At 45.6% G+C, this 21,137-nt stretch overlaps 1 protein-coding gene across 1 annotated transcript in view; it reads right to left on the reverse strand.

Annotated features, from left to right (window-relative positions):
• Positions 1-590: 590 nt before the first annotated feature.
• Positions 591-21,137, reverse strand: part of LOC100441479 (microtubule-associated protein 6) — a 63,143-nt gene continuing 42,596 nt past the window's right edge. Inside the window, exons 2-3 of the mRNA XM_024255946.2 lie at positions 2,914-3,127; positions 591-807 (exon numbers count right to left, since the gene is read on the reverse strand). Of these exons, the coding sequence (XP_024111714.2) occupies positions 607-807; positions 2,914-3,127 (415 nt within the window). The 3' untranslated portion in view covers positions 591-606. The remainder of the gene's footprint in view (positions 808-2,913; positions 3,128-21,137) is intronic.

Consider the following 21,137-nt stretch of genomic DNA (forward strand, 5'->3'; position numbering starts at 1 on the left):
CTAAACACAGGCACACATGTCTAATGGACAATTCTATGAAAAGACCACTTAACAGACACAACTCCCTTTTATTGACGTTAAGGCCAAGGTTGTTTCTTTTTTTGTTGTTTTTGTTTAATATTTCCTCAAATTTTGTCAATTGCTGAAGCCCAGGCTGAGCTTCTGTGGCACATGACGATTCTCTGAATTTTTTAAAAGAACACATGTACCTAAAGTTCAAAATCGACCAGTGACACAGATCTTGGGGATCTGGGAGGAGGAGACCCCACAGACACTTCCAAGCACTGCCGGGAGATTCGTTTCGCCTCTCGGACCTGCCTGCCTTGCTCATCAGCATGCAGTCAGAGTGCCAGGGGAGGGCACAGCCAGCGGCAACGCTTCCTGGTGCTCCAGGGGCTGCCCTCAGGAGGAGGCCTGCCACTCAGTCTGTGAAGCAGGATTCTTCCATCAAAAGAAGCCAAACCAAAGAGCTCCTGGAACACTCAGGACCAAGGCAGATGAGAAGCCTCTAATTAATTTTGTGGCCTTTTTTGGTTTGTTGGTTAAAAAAAAAAAAGTTGGGGGGAGGGAGAGAGAGAGAAGAGTAAAAGGAAAGTGCAGGGAAATTTACTCTTTCGCCTCAGCCAGTTTATTGTTCATCTCTTTGCTTTGCTCCTTGTCGTCTGGCTTGGTGGTACTCGGGCCCTCCGTGCTCTTTTTCTTGGCAGCCTGGCCTGACACCGCCTGCTTGTCTTTGGCCTTCCTCGTGGGCTTATGGCTCGCTGAGGTCTTTTTTGGTTTGGAACTCTGAACACTAGGTTTTTCCACCTGTATGGAGAGACAGACCGCAAATACAGAAACACAAAAAGGTGGGGAGTGGGAGGGAATTTAGAGAGAAAAGATATGGTTAATTAAGGAATAACGGTAATGACAGAGGTTGGCTCAGGTGGAGCACAATGCATAAGGTGTTCCCAGGGACATTAGGGCATTCGGCATCTCCCGTCTGAACTCCCTGTTCCGTCGCTTTGGCAGCACTCACTGGCCACGTGGGCTCCCTTGTCCTGCCAGCCTTCCACTGACCACCCCAGGCAGTGGGCCATACCACTGTTGGGCAATATTTGAGCCCCTCCCTATAGGAAGTTAACACCTCATCATGTTGCTCAACTCACCCACAGGCATAGGATTTTGCTTTAGTCAATGAAATGTGAGCAGTGACTTGGGTCACCTTCAGGCGGAAGATTTGAGAGTCAGCCTGTGCTGCCCAGTGCTCTCTTTTCCTCTGCCACAGAGAGAGGCTGCTCTGCCACCCGAGACCCAGATGAAGAGGCAATGACGGTTAGAGCGGCAGCCAACCCACAGTGGATATTAATGAGAAATAAACCTTTGTTGATGTAAGATGCAGATGTTCTGGGGCCGGTGAGTTGCTGCAGCACCTGCTGGCTTCCCCTGTTCTATCTCTAGGCTGGCTCACCCATATGGAGAAGCATCCTCGCTGAGATGCTTTGGGCAGGGGGGTGTCTCCAGTCTCAGCTAGGCTTTCTGCCGCCAGCACTCTGCTCTTCCTCTCTGCCTGGCTCCCCCACCATTTTCCCCAGAGCAGCTGTTCTAAGCTCACTCGACTCTCCCCAGCCTCCCTCCTCTAGCTCTGTCCCCTTCATCTGGAGAAGATGGCCTTGCCTGCTCTTTCTCAGGAAACTTCAGAGTCACTGAAAGTGATCCCTCAATGGGCCACCCCCCTCATCTATCTCTAGATTTAGTTTCCCTCATTTTCCCTTGTTCCTTTTCTACGTCCTCTTTTGTCCAATGCTGACCCCATGCCCCAGGTGCCACACCATCTCTGGATGGACAGAGCTGATGCTGGGCCTTGCAGGCTGGATCATTCACTCACTGAGGTGCAGCGGCTTTCAGTCACTCCTGACCTGTAAGGAAAGGAACCAATCGTCCTGGTTTGCCTGGAACTGAGAGGTTTCCTGGATCACAGAACTTTCAGTGCTAAAATGGAAGAATCCCAGGCAAACTGGGTCGGTTAGTTACCTCACCCATAAACTGGTCCTGGGCCAAATAGGAAACTCCACTTAAGTGCAAGACTTTAGGACAAAAGCAGAGAAAAGGATAATTAGGTTCCAGAGTTATTTAGGTTCTCAGACATTTTCTGCTATTATAGAGAGGACAGTGGATATTTGTACAATTCCATGGGGCCTGACATCAGAAGATGCTAGGTTGCATGGCTTATATGATTCCTGCTTCACCAGCTATATCTCCAACATGCTTCTCCTGATCACGAACTCCTATGTAAGGTGGAGGAATGTTACCTTAGGAAAATCCTTGAGTCCACGTTCACAAACTGTTCATTTTGGTAACAAATTGCTGGGAACATATATTATAGCTGATGTGACAGGTGTGTTGTGACAGACCGAGAAGTCATAGTGGATGGTGTTTAGCCCGAGAAGATGAGAGAGGGCAGGTGCTTTTCAGGGACTAGGGAGGGAAGAAAGGGTCCAGTGATTGGAGCCAAGGATGAGGCAAGGCAGGGTCTGGTGGGAGGGGAGCCGGGCCTGGGGGCCTACAATACTGGGCCAGCCCTTCTGGGGCCCAAACACATCTATTTTAAGACAAGGGGATTTAGGGCTCAGGTGAGGTTTTCTGCCACTGTTTATCTGGATTTCTCAAAATCAGAAGCTAATTCCCTGGAAATCTGCCAGCCTCTAAGCTGTCTTTATTTTAGGTGATGTTCCTCTTTAATATTCCCTTTGAGTTTAACAAAGGTTCCTATTGAAGATGCCCCTGGGTCTCAGTGTGCTTTAGAGGAAGGAGGGATTTTAAAGGTGCCCATGGGGGCTGGGCCAGATTTGACAGCAGCCCACTCCATGCTCTGCTGCAGTTAACCCTTACGGTCCAGGCTGTGCTGATGGGTTCCCACAAGGTCTGTCTCACCTTTGGGGGTTCCTTGAAGGGTTCGCTGTACAGGCTGCGTATTCTTCTGCGATCAATGATCTTATTGTCAGCTGCTGTTGGCTTGTTGGCCTCTCCTTTGAACTGAGCACTGTAGCTGGTCTCATGAACCATCTTATCATCTGGGGGCTTGTACTGGGGCTTGGCCTTTATTGGTTTCACAGGCTTGATGTCCGTCCATGCCCTGAATTCATTCCTGTTAGTCAAACAAAGCATATGTGACATGAAGCATCATCTGCCTGGAAGCAGAGCTCCTGACACAGAGCTGCAAACACAGCAAGCTCTCCATCAGTGCTTGCAGCATTGACTGAAGTGTGGCTGGAGGGTTAGCCTCACTCTTTCATAAGGAAGAGTGAAAGTCTCCCTTCTTGCAAAGTTGACCCAGGTTGGGTTGTGGCAATAGCAGTTGTGCCTTGGAGAAAGAGATCAGGTTCCCAGCTCCACACTGTGTGACCATGGGCAGGCAATTCTAATCTTCAGGGCTCTTTTTCTCAATCTTGAAAATGAGACTGAAAAAAACCCAGCCCATTCAGTCATTCATGGAGTCAAAAAATATTGAGTGCCTATGTGCAAAGTTGAAGAGTTGTGAAATTAAATGAGACAATGTATTAGGCTCACTGTCTGATATATTGTGGCATATCAATGAATGCCAGTTCCCTTCCCCCCTTTTTCATAATGAAGAACTTTTGTTGCCCAGATTCCTTGAGGATAATTCCCCCATTTGAATAGCAGAGGGCTTGCTTCTTGGAGTGCCAGAACTTTAACAATCTTAATCACTTTAGATGAACATCCTCGTGAAATGTCTAAATATTTGCAGATCGTTAGTAAGTAACACAGACTGAACGTAATTTGGAGATCACAACTACGACTTGTGTTGGGCTGTGTGTGTGTGGGAGCATCTTCGTGTGCTCTGGTGTAAATGGCTATTGGTCCTTATCCTAAATGATCCTTATCTGCTGCTTTTTTGAGTCAATATGTTAGTTTTCTTGTTCTCTGCAATCCATCTCGTGGTTTCTAATCAGCTGTTTATGATCTGTTATAGAGCTGGAGAGTAGATGGCTGACAATGTTCAAAACAGAGTTTAAAAATGTAGCTGTTGACGGAGGCCACGAGGGTCTATTCTGTTTGTTAAGTGCACGAGAGTCAACTCATGAGCTCTGTGGCTTCTGGGGTCTTTATTGGGTCTGTTCTCCTTTGGGGGCACAAAAAGCTGCATTGTGGGAAAGGAGGAGTTAGGGCATGAATATCTGTGGAGTTAGGTTCTTCCAAGGCCCACTGTCTCCTTCACTGATGACTCCCTCCTTCAGGGCTGAGAGAGGAATGCCACGAACAAGGAGGCCGCAGGAGGCAGGAGAAAGAGCGTGGACTGCGACGAAGACACGCGGGCTCTCGTGCTAGCACTGCCTTATGCTGGCAGGCCTTTCCCTGCTCTGAGCATTCATTTTCTCATTTGTAAAATGAAAGAATTAGGCCAAACAAGGTCCTTATATTGTCCTTCTAGCTCTGAGGCTGTCTTAGTTGATAAAGCTGATTTGGTAACACTGAGCCACTTGCCGGTTATTTGACCTCCTGATCTCCGTATTTCTCTAGGGGAACTGGCTCATATGTGAAGAGAGACTACTGGCTTTTAAGAGACCCTTCCCTGAGCTTCAGACTCTCCTTTCCAGTACAGCCTGGGTCCCCACCTAGATGCCCCATTGTCATGGTTCGAATGTTTGTCCCCTCTAAAACTCACGTTGAAACTTCATCCCCAGTGTGGCAGTATTGAAAGGTGGGGCCTGTAAGAGGTGACTGGGTGATGAGGGCTCTGCCCTCATGAATGAATTAACCAATTCCTGGATTAGTGTATTAATAGGCAATTGATTGATGAGTTGCCATGGGAGTGGGACTGGTGGCTTTTATAAGAAAAGGAAGAGAGATCTGAACTAGCATACTTGGCCCCCTCGCCATGTGACACCCTGTGCTGCCTCAGGACTCTGCAGGGTCCCCACCAACAAAAAGGCCCTCATCAGATATGTCTCCTTGGCCTTGGACTTCCCAGCCTCCAGAACTGTAAGGAATACATTTTATTTCTTATAAATTACCCAGTTTCAGATATTCTGTTATAGGCAACAGAAAATGGAAAAAGACACCTACCAACAACTCAGACTCAATGTCCCTAGAACCAAATCATCTTGTTTTCCCTGCCAAAAATTATTTTCTCCTCCTAGATTCCCTCATCATTCATTTTCACCCATTCATTCATTCATTCATTCATTCACGAAATATGTACTGAGTGCTTATGGTCTGCCTAACAGGATGCTGGGTGCTATGGAACCCAAGTGAGTAGGAAAAGGCCTCGTGGGGACCTGCAGGCAGTGTGGGTGGCTGGGCTCACATTTAGTGGGGAAGGGCATAAGAGGCTAGACAGGCCATGGAGGCCATGCCAGCCATGTTAAGGGGACAGTCTCCACTGTAGCTAAGAGTTGCCAAATGATTTCAAGCCAAGGATGAGTGTGGCCAGGTTAGTTTTGGAAAGAGAATTTTGAGAGCAGTGTGAATGGTGGACAGAAGCGAAGAGTGGAGGCAAGAGGCCAGGCAGGAGACTGCCGTTAGGAAGTAGGGGAAGCAGGGGGAGGAGAAGAGGGTGCTGGGTCAAGAGGGAGAATGGGCAGGACTTGGAAACTCATGAGGTGAGGTCAAGGGGGCATCTTGGGAGACTCCAGGACTCTGGCTGGGGGGCGGTAGTCCCCCATTGAGACATGGAAATTGGGAGGAAAATAGGCTTTGGAAAGAGGTTGAGGCTCTCCTGATTCTGTTCACGGCATCCCACACAGCCCAGCAACAAGGCTGTTCTTGGATCCCTTCCTCACCCCTCCTCCTCACTTCTCCACCTTCTTTAGGTTCAGTCCTCCTTCCTGACTTGACTTCTGAACCATTTTGGCCCTACACACAGGCCTAGGGCTGGCCCAGGGAACATTTGGGGCTGTGGCCACTGTTACCTGCCAGAGGCTATAGTCCCTCCCTCCTTCCCTCTATCCTTCAGAGTCGAAGCCTTGCCTGTTAGATGGGCTCCTGGTATTTGGGCCTGGGCCTCCCAGGACCCAATCAGTGACAACCTGGCTCCCAAACACATGATGGCAGAAACTTGGATTCTCTGTCGCACCCCTGCCCACTTTCAGAACTAGCACTGAGATAGGTGTACCCTATTCCTAAGCGCTGTTTCTGGGTCACCTCTTGCAGACCAACCTCTGCAGCCTCCTGCATCCCTGCAGTGGCCCCTGTGGGCTGGGGAGCGTCTCACCTGTGAGCACTAACAGTGGGACATATCCCTGTGGGAAAGTATGGTAACCCCTTATCTTGAATAACTCTGGTACATCATCTTCACATGAGACCTTGTTAATGAGTTGCAGGATAGGTTCACTGTAATTATGACAGATGGTTAGGTTTAAGCCCAAATTCCATTTCTTAGAAACTTCGTCAAGGTGTGAAAATGAGCCAAATAATAAAAAAATGAAAAAATAAAAAATAAAAGAAAGAAAAAGAACTTTCTTTGAACTCTCCATAAAACCTTCTCTAATCACATACAACAACTAATATTATGTCATAGAAAGAAAATTAGCTACCATTCATTAGTTGCCTTTTATAAGCTGGAGGATTTTGTTTTATTTTGTATATTCTCTATAGTTCTTATAGAGAATATAAGTTCTTTGAGAACAGGTACTATTATGCCCTTTTAACCAAGGCTCAGAGAGGTTAAGTGGCTTGCATAAGGCGATGCAACCAGCAAATAGCAGAGTTGGGGTCTGAGCTCAGGTCAGTCAGGCTCCACAGCCCACAGCCTTCCCACTACACTTCGGCAATGTGCCAGAGCTGCAGTGTGCTCAGCCTGCCCTCACTGGAGGTGCCTGTGCAGGGCCTGGCCTGCTGCCTGCAATGCTGTAGAGGACTTACATGACACAGACCGGGCTAGATGGCACCTAAGCTCCTCCAGCCCTGAGATGCTAGACTGACAGCAGTATGGGCCACACTCTTGCCCTGTCATGCCCAGTGCCTCTTGACAGAAATTCATGGTCCCCTGTAACATGGTCTCCCCTTCCTGTGCAACTATATTTTTTCTTGATCATTCATTCATTCATTCATTCATCCATCCACTCATCCATTCATTTGGTATCTGCCACACAATAGCCAAGGGCATGGAATGTACCCCACAGGGATGTGTAAGCCATGGATGAGGTGTCTAGACTTCAGGTATTTAGACTTGACCATGTGTGATCCTAAGAAAAGACAGGATGAATCAAATGGGACAGGGTTCAGAGGGCAAGAGGGAAAGGAATGCTTAACTCTAAGGGGAGTGAGGACTGGGGAAAGGGTTATTGAAGGAAGTCAACAGAAAAGTGGATGAAGGGAATTCAGGCACCAGTCTGAGTCTGTATGGCAGGTTCAGAAAGAGCAGATGAACTGATGAGGGTGGCTGCTCAGGGTGCAGGGTGGGGTCTTGGAGGCTGTGCAAGGTGCCCAGGCTGGATAGGAGCTGGGGCCAGGCGACACAGAGCCTGCATGTCATGTTTGGAAGCATGTGCCTGGGAAGATGCTGAAAGTTTCTGAGCGAAGCAGCACTGTTTCTCCATTGACGGTGCTCTCCTCCTATCAGTCTGCCCCAATACTCGCTATTCTTTAAGGCCCAGCTCAGGGTTCTCCCCTTCCAGGAACCTCTCCTGGGTTTCCCATCTCTCAGCTCCTGGCCCATTTACTTTACTGGCCATCTTTGTGGTTACCAGGCAGTTTCATGCCATTCTTCAACTCTTTCATGAGTCCATTCTGTCTCTCTTAAAGGATAAGATAAGACAAAATTTATGACAGAATCCTTCTCTTGAGTCCAGTCTCATTTGCATGGCTGCAAAGGGGTACCCTATGTCAGGCTGCAGGTTAGGGTCGAGCCAGGCTAGGACTCCAATCCCTGCCTGTCTCCCACACCCTGTGCTGCCACCCAGGGCCACACTCCATATCTTCTTGACATTCTTCACAGGATTTAAGGGCTTGACATTCAGTGGGCAGTTAATGGAAGTAGCTATTGTTAGATTTATTTCTGGTCAGCTGATGTCACCTCCTCCTGAGCCCTTCCTTCCCTGCCCTACATGGGGCAGACACTTGCTTCTCAGTGGCATAGGAATGCCTGACTCCAAAGTTCACACCTGGGGATGGATGTGTAACCCAAGCTTGTCTTGGTGTCTTTCAAGCTCATGGTCACTTTGGCTCCTGGAAGTAATCACAAGAAAGCCCTTCCCTTCAGTCAGCCTGGGTGTACACCACAGTGAGGCCCTGGGCACACTGGGAGGGTCCCATATCCGTGAGTTTCTACTCCTGATATCCCAGAGATGCTCCTCATGCCACAGCTTCTCTTGTATTGTGATGTGTAGAAGTCACAGGGACAGGGTGCTCTCTAACTGTGTCACCAAAGGCCCGCTGTCCCCTCCACAACAGAGCCTCTGGTGGACCCTGTTATTTGAGCCTTGATGCATGACCTATCTCATACACAATCCTGCAGGGGCAGAAAGAGGGTCTGGGGCTATGATATCCCCCGGTGGGTGGGTGAACTGCAGATGAGTGGGCTCAATCAATATATTCAGATCTGGGTTTAAATGACTCTTTGATGGCTTATTTGTGTTAGGAAAATTTATGGAGAGAAGGCTGGGCCAGCCTTCAACCCCCTACTAAGGGATGGCAGAGCCAGGCCCAGTTTGAGCCATCTCATGGAGACTTAGTGGGCAAGATTTTTTTGGGCTGCTTCTCCAGAACCTTTGAACAGCCTTATAGTCACATTCAGAGCAGCTGCCAAAGCAGGACTTTGGGATCTTGCTGATCAGGCAAAGTTTTCAGAGGAGTCAACAAACACTCTACCTTCAACTCATCCTTTCTGGTCTCTCTGTTCCTTCTCTGACATGCACCTCTCTGTAGCATGCACTGTGCTATATTTTACCTCAAGCTACCTGTGTAGATGACTTTCTTCCCTCCCAGACTGTGCCATCCCTGAGAGTAAAGACTGTCCTTTTGCATCCATGTAAGTCTCATCATGTCTACGACAGGGATGTGGAATGCAGCTCCCACCTCCCCGCAGCTGCTCCAGCCAGGGAGGGGGTGTAAAGTTGCTATGCAACATCTCATGGCATCCATATAACTTCCTACAATATGCCCACAAGTTCTCTGATACTTTTACCTTACATAGAGCTTAATTCCTTCCTCTTCAGTGTGGTTGGACTTGGGGACTCACTTCTAACAAACAGAAGATGGTGGGAGTGGTGGTGCATGACTTCTGAGAGTGGCTTATTAAAGGCTTTGCAGCCTCCTCCTTGTACTCTCTCTGGGATTACTCTCTCTGGGGCAGCAAGCTGCCACGTCATAAGGACATTCAAGTAGCCCTTGTGGATAGGCCCGTGTCGGGAGGAACTGAGGCTTCCTACCAAAAGCCATGGGGGTGAAAAGTCCTAGAAGACCCAAACCACCCTTCACATGATTTCCTGAGAGACCCTGAGCTCGAACCATCCAGCTAAGCCATTCCTGGATTACTGACCCTCAGAAACTTTATGACACCAAACATATGTATTGCCATTTACATGGCTAAGTTTTGGAGTAATTTGTTACAAGCAACAAATTCTAATACAAACCCCAATCAGAAAATTTTCTCTTCTCATCAAAAAGGGTTTAAAACACTTGTGTCATCTCAGCAAGACAGAAAATACTGGTGTAAGCAGAGCACGGAAGTTCAAGTTTCCAGCACAGCTGCAGCATGACCTTAATGGAGAGAAGTCATGCTCTGCTGTAAGAAACAGGGCGAATGGTCTGCAGCCTTCTTTAGAAGGTAGCAAAGCCTCCAGTGCAGCAAAGCTGATAAAGATGCACCTGCCTTGGATCCAGGTCATAAGCAGAAAAAAGAAACACAGGCCATCACAGAAGAAAATGATGTCTCAGAGCACACAGCACATGCAAGCCTTTCGGAAGGGCACACAGAGGTTAACAGGGTGAGAGAAAGCATGGAACCTGGGCCAGACGATGATGATGAGTTACTAGAAAGAGAACTGGCTCTGGAGTGAGATACATCCATCCTAGCTCCAACCCATGGGCCAGGTCTTGCCTGCTCTGAACACTGGTGAACTCATTTGTAAAGGATTTACACACGGCCTACTCATAGAATTGATGCGGGGGTTAAATAAGAAAGAATGTAAAGCAGTTCTTTAGTTGAAGAGGACCTGGACATTCATATCAGAATTACAAAGCCCATGGTAGACACGTGCATAATAAATGTATTTGGATTTCATTACAGAGTCGTTTATTCAAGAAAAATTATTGTGTTTCTTCTGTGCTCCAGACACGGAGCTAGAAATGCAGTGTGTACAGACAGATGAAGCTCTTCCCTGCACAGACCTTGTTGTCAGGTGGGGAGAGATCAACAATTACACAGATAATCAAATATCTGTGATAGCTATTGTTATACTGCTGAACGCTGCAGTCAACGTTCTGGTGCCCAGAGTGGGCAAAATTTGGGCAGCAGCTTCCAGCGCCAGGCTTCTTTCTGAGCACATTTCAAGTTAGACTTGAACAAAGTAGCATTCAACGAATGCCTGATTAATTGAATCTCCAATACTGAGTACCCACTATAAACAGATGTTCCCTTTTTAAGACCTTGTTCCACTTAAGCACAGTTGCTCGCAGTCATTCAAGGGGAGATACTGAAAGAGCAATTATAGAGGGAGAGCCTGAAGACAGCCTGTCGCTGATGAGGCCAGGCCCCAGAAGAGGGAGGGAGCCAACAGGAGTGCGTGGGGCAGCCGGGGGCGGGGGGTGGGGGGTGGGGTTTGGCCCTGGAAAGTGTTGTAAAAGAACAGAGGGGAGGCTATGCTTTCATTGCTAATTTGAAAAACGCTGACATCAACAAGAGACAAGGAAATAGAATTATATAAGGAACAAGTTTTACTGCTGTGAAGAACATCTACATGTGTTAATTGGTACAAATCATTTCTTGATAAGAGCAGAGACTTAGAATAATGGATTGCTGCCAACTATGATCATACAAAAATTCCATTTCTCTGTTCATAAGGGAAGAGGAATTTATTTATTATGTATCTAAGTATTTATTATTTATTATGTGTCTAAATCCTGGGAAAATAAAATTCTTTCCCCATCTTCTTCATAAATTTTTTTGACATTCCTCGACTGCTTCACGAAGGAAGAAGACAGTGCTTTTAAGTCTTAACGGTCTAAAGTCTTCCTACAGATTTTCGTAGGTGATTTATGTTGCCATGGAAGCATGTTAAGTCTCCGTTCAAAAATCTTGTCTACATTTGTTATTGTAAAATGTTCCTGAAGAAGGCAAACCGTCTCCTTTGTGCACTCTGATGGAGGCAGTCACTGAATGCTGTCAGTTGCCAAGCTATTGTCAGGAGGTGGTTAATGGAAGTAGGATCTGTAGATTAAAAAGAAAGAACAACCTGGGGCCTAGAGGGTTGCAAGTGGCGTAGAGAGCTTCTGTCTCCTTTTAGAAGGTAGTGGAAGATTGCTTTCTCCTGGCCAGAAATGACTGGGCCAAGAGAGGAGCTTGAAGATCTATGTATGTGTACATGCTTGTGCGCAGCTCTCAGTTTCTTTTGTGTGAAAGGGAGAAAAAAGTATTGCATAGAGAATGACAGTATTCTAATTATTCAGGATCATTTTTCTCCTCCGTTAATATCCAGTAAGTACATGTATACCATGGATGATGATTTTATAAAATGAGGAAAGCACATACTTGGACAAAAGATGGTCTAGTATATAAAGAAAAGTTTGAAGCTAATCTGAGTAAATAATTAATAGAAAAGAATGCTCCCTCTCTCTTACATAGAAAGATCTGTATGGGTAACATCTGGCAATGATAGGTGTCAAGGTTTGGGCCCCTGTACTAGGTAAATGGCTCATTCTGCATATAGCTGCTATCTAAGTCTAGTTATGGGTGGCCTGCAGCTTAGAGGCCCTTGTGCATCTGGGAAACAATGTCTCATTCAAAGAAAGTCCACAGGCACAATGTGTATAAAACCATGAGGATGGATAGTTAAAAATGAAAACTGCTCAAACTAGGCTGGGCACGGTGGCTCAAACCTATGATCCCAGCACCCTGGGAGGCCGAGGCCGGCAGATCTCTTGAGGCCAGGAGTTCGAGACCAGCCTGGCCAACATGGTAAAACCCCCTCTCTACCAAAATACAAAAATTAGCCAGGTGTGGTGGCGGGTGCTTGTAATCCCAGCTACTCAGGAGGCTGAGGCAAGAGAATGGCTTGAACCTGGGAGGCGGAGGTTGCAGTGAGCCAAGATCATGCCTCTGCGCTGCAGTCTGGGCAACAGAGCAAGACAGTCTCCAAAAAAAAAAAAAAAAAAAAAAAAACAAAAACCCAAAAACTCAAACTAGGAGTCAGTTTGATTCTACACAAATTAATTTCAATTGCAGTATTTATTAGAAACTGTAGGAAGAAAAATAGTGCAAAATAAGAAAACCTACGGTTGGCCGAGGTGGAGGATAAGAGTGGGGGAGCGTGAGAGTTAAGACAAGTACACTTACAAATATACCTCAAGTAGAAAGAAATAAGAGATAGATGAGAAGTGATAGGTTGTAAGAAAACTTCCCCATAACCATTTCCCCGTCACTGTCAGGGTTTACCAGTCCTAGGAATGCTGGGGTGGTTGTGCCACAAGGCCATAGAATTCTCAGTTGAGATTGAGGAGAGGAGGCTACGCTCTTTTGGTTAGCTGGGTCCCCAACGATCTGTGTCTGTCCTTGCAGAAAGATGGTTCCCTAGACTGGAAATGGAAATGTTGAAGGGAGATAAGCCCTGAAAGGTGGGAGGGAGTGCTGCTCCTTCGGGGGGTAACCTAGAGTTCTGGCAGTATACTCTGTAAAAACTGCCAAGGACACAGTATGGTACATCTAGTGAAGTACTCCATAAACCTAAGTTTTTTTTGTTTTTTGTTTTTTGAAAAAGTGCTTAATGTGTTTTAAACAAAGCTGGCACTAAAAATAACATCATTTTATGACTTCTTGAGAACCATGCTAGTTTACTCTTTAAAATATTTTACAAGGGAATACTGGGAACAACTCGATGTCAATAAATTTGACAATACGCATGAAGTAGGCAAATTCTTAGAAAGATGAAAATTATAAAATTGACTCTTGGCTGGGCGTGGTGGCTCATGCCTGTAATCCCAGCACTTTGGGAGGCTGAGGTGGGAGGATCACTTGAGGTCAGGGGTTTGAGACCAGCCTGACCAACATGGTGAAACCCCATCTCTACTAAAAATACAAAAATTAGCCAGGCATGGTGGTGGGCGCCTGTAATCCCAGGTACTTGGGAGGCTGAGGCAGGAGAGTTGCTTGAAGCTGGGAGGTAGAGTTGCAGTGAGCCAAGATCATGCCATTGCACTCCAGCCTGGGCAACAAAGTGAGACTTAAAAAAATTGACTCTTATCCCTGAGTGCAGGGGGAGTCCCTCTCACCTGCTTCCTCAGATGACTCTGGAAGCTTCCCCACACCACTGGATACTGAGAGAAAGCTCCCTGACAGTCGAGACCAGCACACCTCCATCTGGTCCCTGCCCTGGCCAGAGGCCCCCCTACATTGACCTCCTGTTGATGCCCTGGTAGAGCCGACAGGTGCTCTGGGAGTCCTGTGCTTCCTGATCCAATAGTGCCAAACCCTTTATCTCCCCCAGAAGCACAGCATATCCCTGGGACCCCTCAGCCACTGCCCGATTCGTGAGCCTTCTCTGTTTCTGGGGCCTCCCCCACCACAGCTCTGACTCCTGCCCCACAAAGGACTAGGCCGGCTGAGGGGGAAGGGGTGGGAGAGAAGATACAGACATGGGGAGGGGAGGCTGCTCTGGAAAAGTCTTTAAGGCTTTTGGAGATCCAGGCCTGGGGCCAAGCAGGAAAGTGTGTGTGAGTGTGTGCGTGAGGCGTGTGTGTGAGGAGTATGTGTGAGCATGTCTGTGAGTGAGGCGTGCATGTTAGTGTGTGTCTTTCCTAGGACACACCATACCCTGTGTATGTAAGGATGTTTTTGTAAAAAAGAGAAAAATCTGAAAAAATATTTTATTTGCTTTAAAAAAAATGGACTCAAGAAGAAATAGAAAACCTGAATAAACCTATATATATCAGGTATAGAAATTGAATTCATAATTTTAAATCTTTTTTTTAAATCTGTACATATCTTTTTTATTTGTTATTTATTTATTTTTTAACTTTTAAGTTCAAGGGTACATGTACAGTTTGTCACAGGGGTTTGTTGTACAGATTATTTCATCACCCACGTATTAAGGCTAGTACTCACTGGTTATTTTTCCTGATCCTCTCCCTCGTCCCACCTTCCACCTTCTGATAGGCCCCAGTGTGTGCTGTACCCCTCTATGTGTTCATGTGTTCTCATAATTTAGCTTCCACTTATAAGTGAGAACATGCAGTATTTGGTTTTCTGTTCCTGAGTTAGTTTGCTAAAGATAATGGCCTCCAACTCCATCCATGTCCCTGCAAAGGACATAAAAAAAGAAATATGTATCACATTTTCTTTATCCAGTCAATCATTGACGGGGCATTTAGGTTGGTTCCATGTATTTGCTATTGTGAACAGTGCTGCGGTGAACATATACATGCATGTGTCTTTATAACAGAATGATTTATATTCCTTTGGGTATATATAGATCCAGTAATGGGATTGCTGGGTTGAATGGTATTTCTGTCTTTAGGTCTCTAAGGAATTGTCTTCCACAGTGGTTGAGCTAATTCACATTCCCACCAACAGTGTATGGGCATTCCTTTTTCTCCACTACCTCACGAGCATCTGTTATTTGTTGACTTTTTAATAACTGCCATTCTGACTGCCATGAGATGGTATCTCATTTTGGTATTGATGTGCATTTCTCTTAGTAACTTAAAATCTTTACACAAAGAAAGTCTGATGCTTGATGGCTTCACTGGTGAATTCTATCAAACATTAAGGAAAAAATAAACATCAATCCTAACAACTTCTTTTAGAAAATAGAGAAAAAGAGGCTGGGCATGGTGGCTCAAGCTTGTAATCCCAGTACTTTGGGAGGCTGAGGTAGGTGGATCTCTTGAGCCCAGGAGTTTGAGACCAGCCTGGCCAACATGGTGAAATCCCATCTCTACGAAAATATATATAAATTAGCTGGGTGTCGTGGCTCATGCCTGTAGTCCCAGCTACTTGGGAGGCTAAAGTGGGAGGATGGCTTGAGCCCAGGAGGTGGAGTTTGCAGTGAGCAGAGATGGTGCGACTGCACTCCAGCCTGTGTGACAGAGCAAGACTCTGACTGACTCAAAAGAAAAAAAAAAAAAAAAGAAAGAAAGAAAAAAGAAAATAGAGGAAAAGAGAATGATTCTCAACTCATTTTAAGAGGACAGCATTTCCCTGATGCCCTGATACCAAGCCAGTCAAAGACATCGCAAGAAAAGAAAACTACAGGCTAATATTCCTCACGAATACAGATGTGGAAACTCTTAACAAAATATTAGCATATCAAATCCAGCAACATAAAAAGATTTAAACACCATGACCAAGTAAAGTTTATCCCAGGAGTACAAGCTCAGTTTAACACTCCAAATCAATTAGGATAATACATCATACAGTAACAGAATAAAAAACAGAAACCATATGATCATCTCAATATTCTTAGAAAAAGCATGTGACAGGCTGGGCGCGGTGGCTCACGCCTGTGATCCCAGCACTCTGGGAGGCCGAGGCGGGTGGATCACGAGGTCAGGAGATAGAGACCATCCTGGCTAACACGGTGAAACCCCGTCTCTACTAAAAAATACAAAAAATTAGCCGGGCGTGGTGGTGGGTGCCTGTAGTCCCAGCCACGCGGGAGGCTGAGGCAGGAGAATGGCGTGAACCCAGGAGGCAGAGCTTGCAGTGAGCCAAGGTTGCGCCACTGCACTCCAGCCTGGGTGACAGAGTGAGACCCTGTCTCAGAAAAAAAGAAAAAGCATGTGACAAAATCTAACACCCTTTCATGATAAAAAGAAATATTGCTGGGCGTGGTGGCTCACTCTTGTAATTCCAGCATGTTGGAAGGCCAAGGCAGGCAGATCACTTGAGGCCAGGAGTTCAAGACCAACCTTGCCAACATAATGAAACCCTATCTTTACTTAAAAAAAAAGAAAGAAAGAAAGAAAAAGAAACATCACCAATCTAGAAATAGAGGGGAACTCCCTCAACTTACTAGAGGATATCTACAAAAACCCTACAACTAACATAATACTAAATGGTAAAAGACCAAATGCTTTCCCCCTAAGATCAGGAACAAAGTAAGGACGCCCACTTTCAACACTTCTATTCAACATTCTTTGACAGTCATAGTCAGTATAATAAAACAAGAAAAGAAGTTAAAGGCATATAGTTTAGAAAAGAAGACACAAAACTGTCATTATTTGCATATAACATAATCTTGCATTTAGAAAATGCTCAGGAATTGGCTGGGTAATCCATAATAAAACAAGAAGTTAAAGGCATACAGATTAGAAAAGAAGACACAAAACTGTCATTATTTGCATATAACATAATTTTGCATTTAGAAAATACCCAGGAACTGGCCGGGTAATCCCTGCACTTTGGAAGGCCAAAGTGGGTGGATCACTTGAGGTCAGGAGTTCGAGACCAGCCTGGCCAACATGGTGAAACCTCGTGTCTCCTAAAAATACAAAAATTAGACAGGTGTTGTGGTGGGTGCCTGTAATCCCAGCTACTCGGGAGGCTGAGGCAGAAGAATCGCTTGAACCCGGGAGGTGGAGGCTGTAGTGATCTGAGATCATGCCACTGCACTCCAGCATGGGTGACAAAGCAAGACTCCATCTCAAAAAAACCAAAAAAACAAAACAACAACAACAAAAAAACCCAACAAAGGCTACTAGAAAAAATGAGTGAGTTTAGCAAGATTGCTGGATGCTAGATCAATACATAAAAATTAACTGTATATCTACATACTAGCAACAGACAATGGGAATATAAAATTTTAAAAGTTCATTCACAATAATATCAAGCAGAATACAATAGGAATAGGTTTTTTTAAATTTTTAATTTATTTTTTAATTTAAAGAGACAAGGTCTCACTCTGTCAGCCAGGCTGGAGTGTAGGGGTGTGATCATGGCTCATTACAGCCTCAAACTCCTGGGCTCAAGCAATCCTCCCACCTTGGCCTCCCAAAGTTCTGAGATTACATGTATGAGCCACTGCACTCAGCCAGTAATAAATGTAAAAAAAGAAGTGCAATGGCTGTACACTGAAAACTACATACTGCTGCTGAGAGAGATTGAAGAAATATTATAAATAAAGAGATACACCATATTCATACACTGACTGCAAGAGTCAACATTGTTAAGATGGCAACTCCCTAGAAATTGATCTATAAATTCGAAGCAACTAATATCAAAATCCCAGCAGGACTCTTTGTAGAAAATGACAAGCTGATCTTAAAATTTACAGGGAAATGCAAAAGATCTAGAATTGCCAAAACAATTTTGAATAGGAGAAACAAAGTATGAGGATTTACACTACCTGATTTCAAAATTATAAAGCTATTGTAATCAGTCAGTGTGTTACTCGCATAAGGATAGACATATAGATCTATGAACGGAATAGAGTGTTCAGAAATAGATCTTTGCATACAGAAGTGTGCTAAAGCTGGCTCACACTGGCTTATAGAAACAATTTTTATATTTTCAGGAATTTGATGAACTGATTGTTAAAGTATTGGTAGCTTGAAAGCAGCCATGTGACAGTATTCATATCAGGAAATTGGCTAACACTATAAATAAGACAAATAAGGCCCTTCTTTTTTTTTTCCAGACAGTCGGAAAAAGTTATTAAACATTTATCATCATACCATTGGCTCACATATATGGTCAATTTGTTTTTGACAAAAAGATGGAAATAGCCTAAATGTCCATCAACTAATGAATAGACAAAATGAGTGTATCCATATAATGGAATACTACTTAGCAACAAAAAGAAATGAACCAGTATGGATGACTCTTAAAAAGCATGCTAAATGAAAGAAAGCTAACAGAATATACCACATATTGTATGATTCCAACTATATGAAAATTCTAGAAAAGGCAAACTGTAGAGACAGAAAGATCAGTGGTTGCCGAGGCTTGCGAGTGAGAGGGAGGATGCTAAAACTGTCTTTCAGAGACGGCTGCACCAATGTATAATTTTACTAAATCTCATGAAAATATACACTTAAAAGGGGTGCATTTTATGTTATGTGAATGATACCTCAATAAAGCTGTTTAAAAATCCAGCTGGAACATCTCCTTTCCTGACACCCCTCCCTTTGCAAGGAGGTGATCCCTGCCTCCTCTGATGCTTACCTTCTTTGTCTGACTTATACTGTGATCTTTGTTATTTGTTTCCAAGCTCATCTGTGGGGCCTAGGAGAGCAGAGGTGGCATCTGACCCATCTCTGCATCCCTGGTGCCTGGTTTGGAGGCTGGCACGTTTCAGCATGCACTCAAGTCAGTGTTACTGAACCAATGAATAAACACCTTTGTCTTACTTTTTTATGAGATGGAGTCTCGCTCTGTCGCCCAGGCTGGAGTGCAGTGGCGCTATCTCGGCTCACTGCAACTTCCGCCTCCCGGGTTCAAGCAATTCATCCATGATGAAAGTGGCATGAAACACCACTTCTATTGCATTTTGTGCTGCTTTTGATTCTTGTTGCTACTGATTCCCTGGAAGTGATGCTGATGAAGCCCGGCTGCCCACACTGAGACCCTTGGCTGCCCACACTGTCTCACCTGCAGTGGCCAGAGCTCTGGGGTGCATCAAGGATGTACAGCCGGGCCAGCAGCAGGTGGGCAGTCTGGTGAGTGAATCATGGACTTCATTTACCCAGGCCCAACTAACCTTCCCTGGCTTCGATATCTCTCTTTCTTTTCACATTGTAATTTTACTTTCGGCAAGCTTTTCAGCAACCTGCTAACTCTAGGAGAAGTAATAGACATACTCAGAGGTGTCAGTGTCTGAGAAAATGTGAGACTTGTTTTTTAGGCCATGAAATCCAGAGAGGCTTCCTGAAAAATGGGATGTGGAATTTCATCATGAAGCTGCAGCACAAAACTTGCCTGGGTTGGGACCCAGGGTGACAGTGATGTGCTGTGGCCGGCACCTCAGAGGCCAATTGCTCAGGGTGGCTGCACGACTTCCTTAATTCCTCTCTATGCCAGAGAGGTGGGCGGCACTTACATGCACTCACTCTCTCACCGTCAGCACAGCCCAGTAAGGCTGGAGGCCCCCTGGCTCCCAGAGAGGTTCAATGTCTTCCCTGAAGTGTCATGGCCAGTCAGGGCCTGACTGGAACCCAGGCCCATCCAACTCCATATCTCAAGCTCCACGAGCTGCCCTGTAGATGCTTGAAGCATGTTCATTAGTCTGTGTCTGCATGAACTACCCCCGCCTTGAATTTTCTGCTTCTCTTTTCTACCCAAGATGCAACTTAAATATAGGCTAGAAAAGGAAGTAGATAGAAAGAGGCTAAGGGCACAAGTCAGCATAATGCATGGACCTATCAGGAGAATAGCCATGTTCTTTCGAAAGGCATGATCACCTGCACAACACGTCCTTACCTGGCTCCAGGCTCATATTCCAATGGACAACAAGTGCCTACTGAACACACTTTGCACACAGCAGGGGCTCAGCCTACATAGTAAGCATTGTTTCATGCCGCTGGGCCTCTGCTGGCAATTCTGTTCAACACGCATTGAGGATGCATTCTAGAGTAACACAAAAATGTGAACTGGCCTCTAACAACGTTCAGCTGAGTGGGGAAGTAAGCCTTACTCAACACAAAGGAAACAAAAGTGCACACCAGGGCCTGGGGAGAGCAGGTGCTCTGGGAGTTCAAGGGCCTCGCCGAGGAATCTCAGGGCAGTTTTAGAAGAGTAAGGATTTTCAGGCAGGGAAGGAGACGCACTGACATTTCTGCAATCCTTCCCTCCCAGTATTCATAGGAAGATCATCCCCACAAACTCATTAACACAGCCACAGCGCTTGGAGTCATCTTTAGGGGCATTTTCCAGGCAGCCTGGGATGGCAGGTCCAAGCCCATTATGTCATGTGCATTCAGCTGAGCAAACAAAGCCCTTGAAAACACCTAGTCTTTGGGGGAAGCAATTAATATTTCAAAGGAAGCCTCCTTCAGATCAGCACCCTGCATTCTTTATCTGTCAGCTCTGCAGGTCGTCAGGCTGGCATCCTGAGACTGAGGGGGAGAGAAGAGAAGACGATGTTGGGGCCTACAGTGTGCACCAGATGCTGCACAAACATGCCCTCAATCCCCATAAAGTGCCACCAGGCAGGGACTTCCCCTCATTCTAATGAGAAAACCAAAGCCCAGAGAGCTGAGCAATTTGCTCAAGGGCACACAGCTGACAAACAGAAGGACCAGAACTCAAATTCAAGAGTGAATCATTAACTTCAGATGTGACACTTTCCTACTGTTCTACAGCAATCAGTTTCTGCACAGAAAACAAACAAACAAACAAAACAAAAAAAGAATCCCACAACTTTTTTCTCTTACTTAAATATCAAAATAAAATTTGGTACCAATCACATGCACAAATTACACTACCAGAAGGGAGGCACACTTCTGCCATGGTTGAAAATAGGCTTGGCCTGATTAAAAGACCTCTGTTAATTCCGCATCTGGAGGATTAAGGCCAGACCCCCAGCCAGACCCCCCAGCCAGACCACAGGTCCAGTCCAGCACAGCCCACTTCTGTAGGCCCTTTGCCTCCCACTCTCGTTCTCTGAGTAGCTTATCCATACCCCTGGTCTTTGCTTATATTGCTCTCTTTCTAGAATGCTCTCCCAGGCCCCATGCTCTTTGCTTGACCTCACACGTGTCACCTCTGTGAGCCATCACTGACCCCTAAGACAGGATGAAAACTCTCACTCCAGCTTCCACACAGCATCCCAGTCTGCTGCAGTCATCTCTTGACAAGCATATATCCTCTCTGAACTGGATGCCCTAGAGGACAGGAGCGTATCTGAGCCTAGCCCAGCACAGAGCAGGCACTGAGAAAAGGCTTGCTGAGTGAATATGACTGCATAAGAATCATAGAGTAGTAGAGCTGGACAGACATCTGAACACTTTCATTTTATAGCTAAGAATTATATGAAGGCCAATAG

The sequence above is a fragment of the Pongo abelii genome, chromosome 9 (assembly GCF_028885655.2).
Source record: "Pongo abelii isolate AG06213 chromosome 9, NHGRI_mPonAbe1-v2.0_pri, whole genome shotgun sequence".
NCBI classification, from domain to species: Eukaryota; Metazoa; Chordata; class Mammalia; order Primates; family Hominidae; genus Pongo; species Pongo abelii.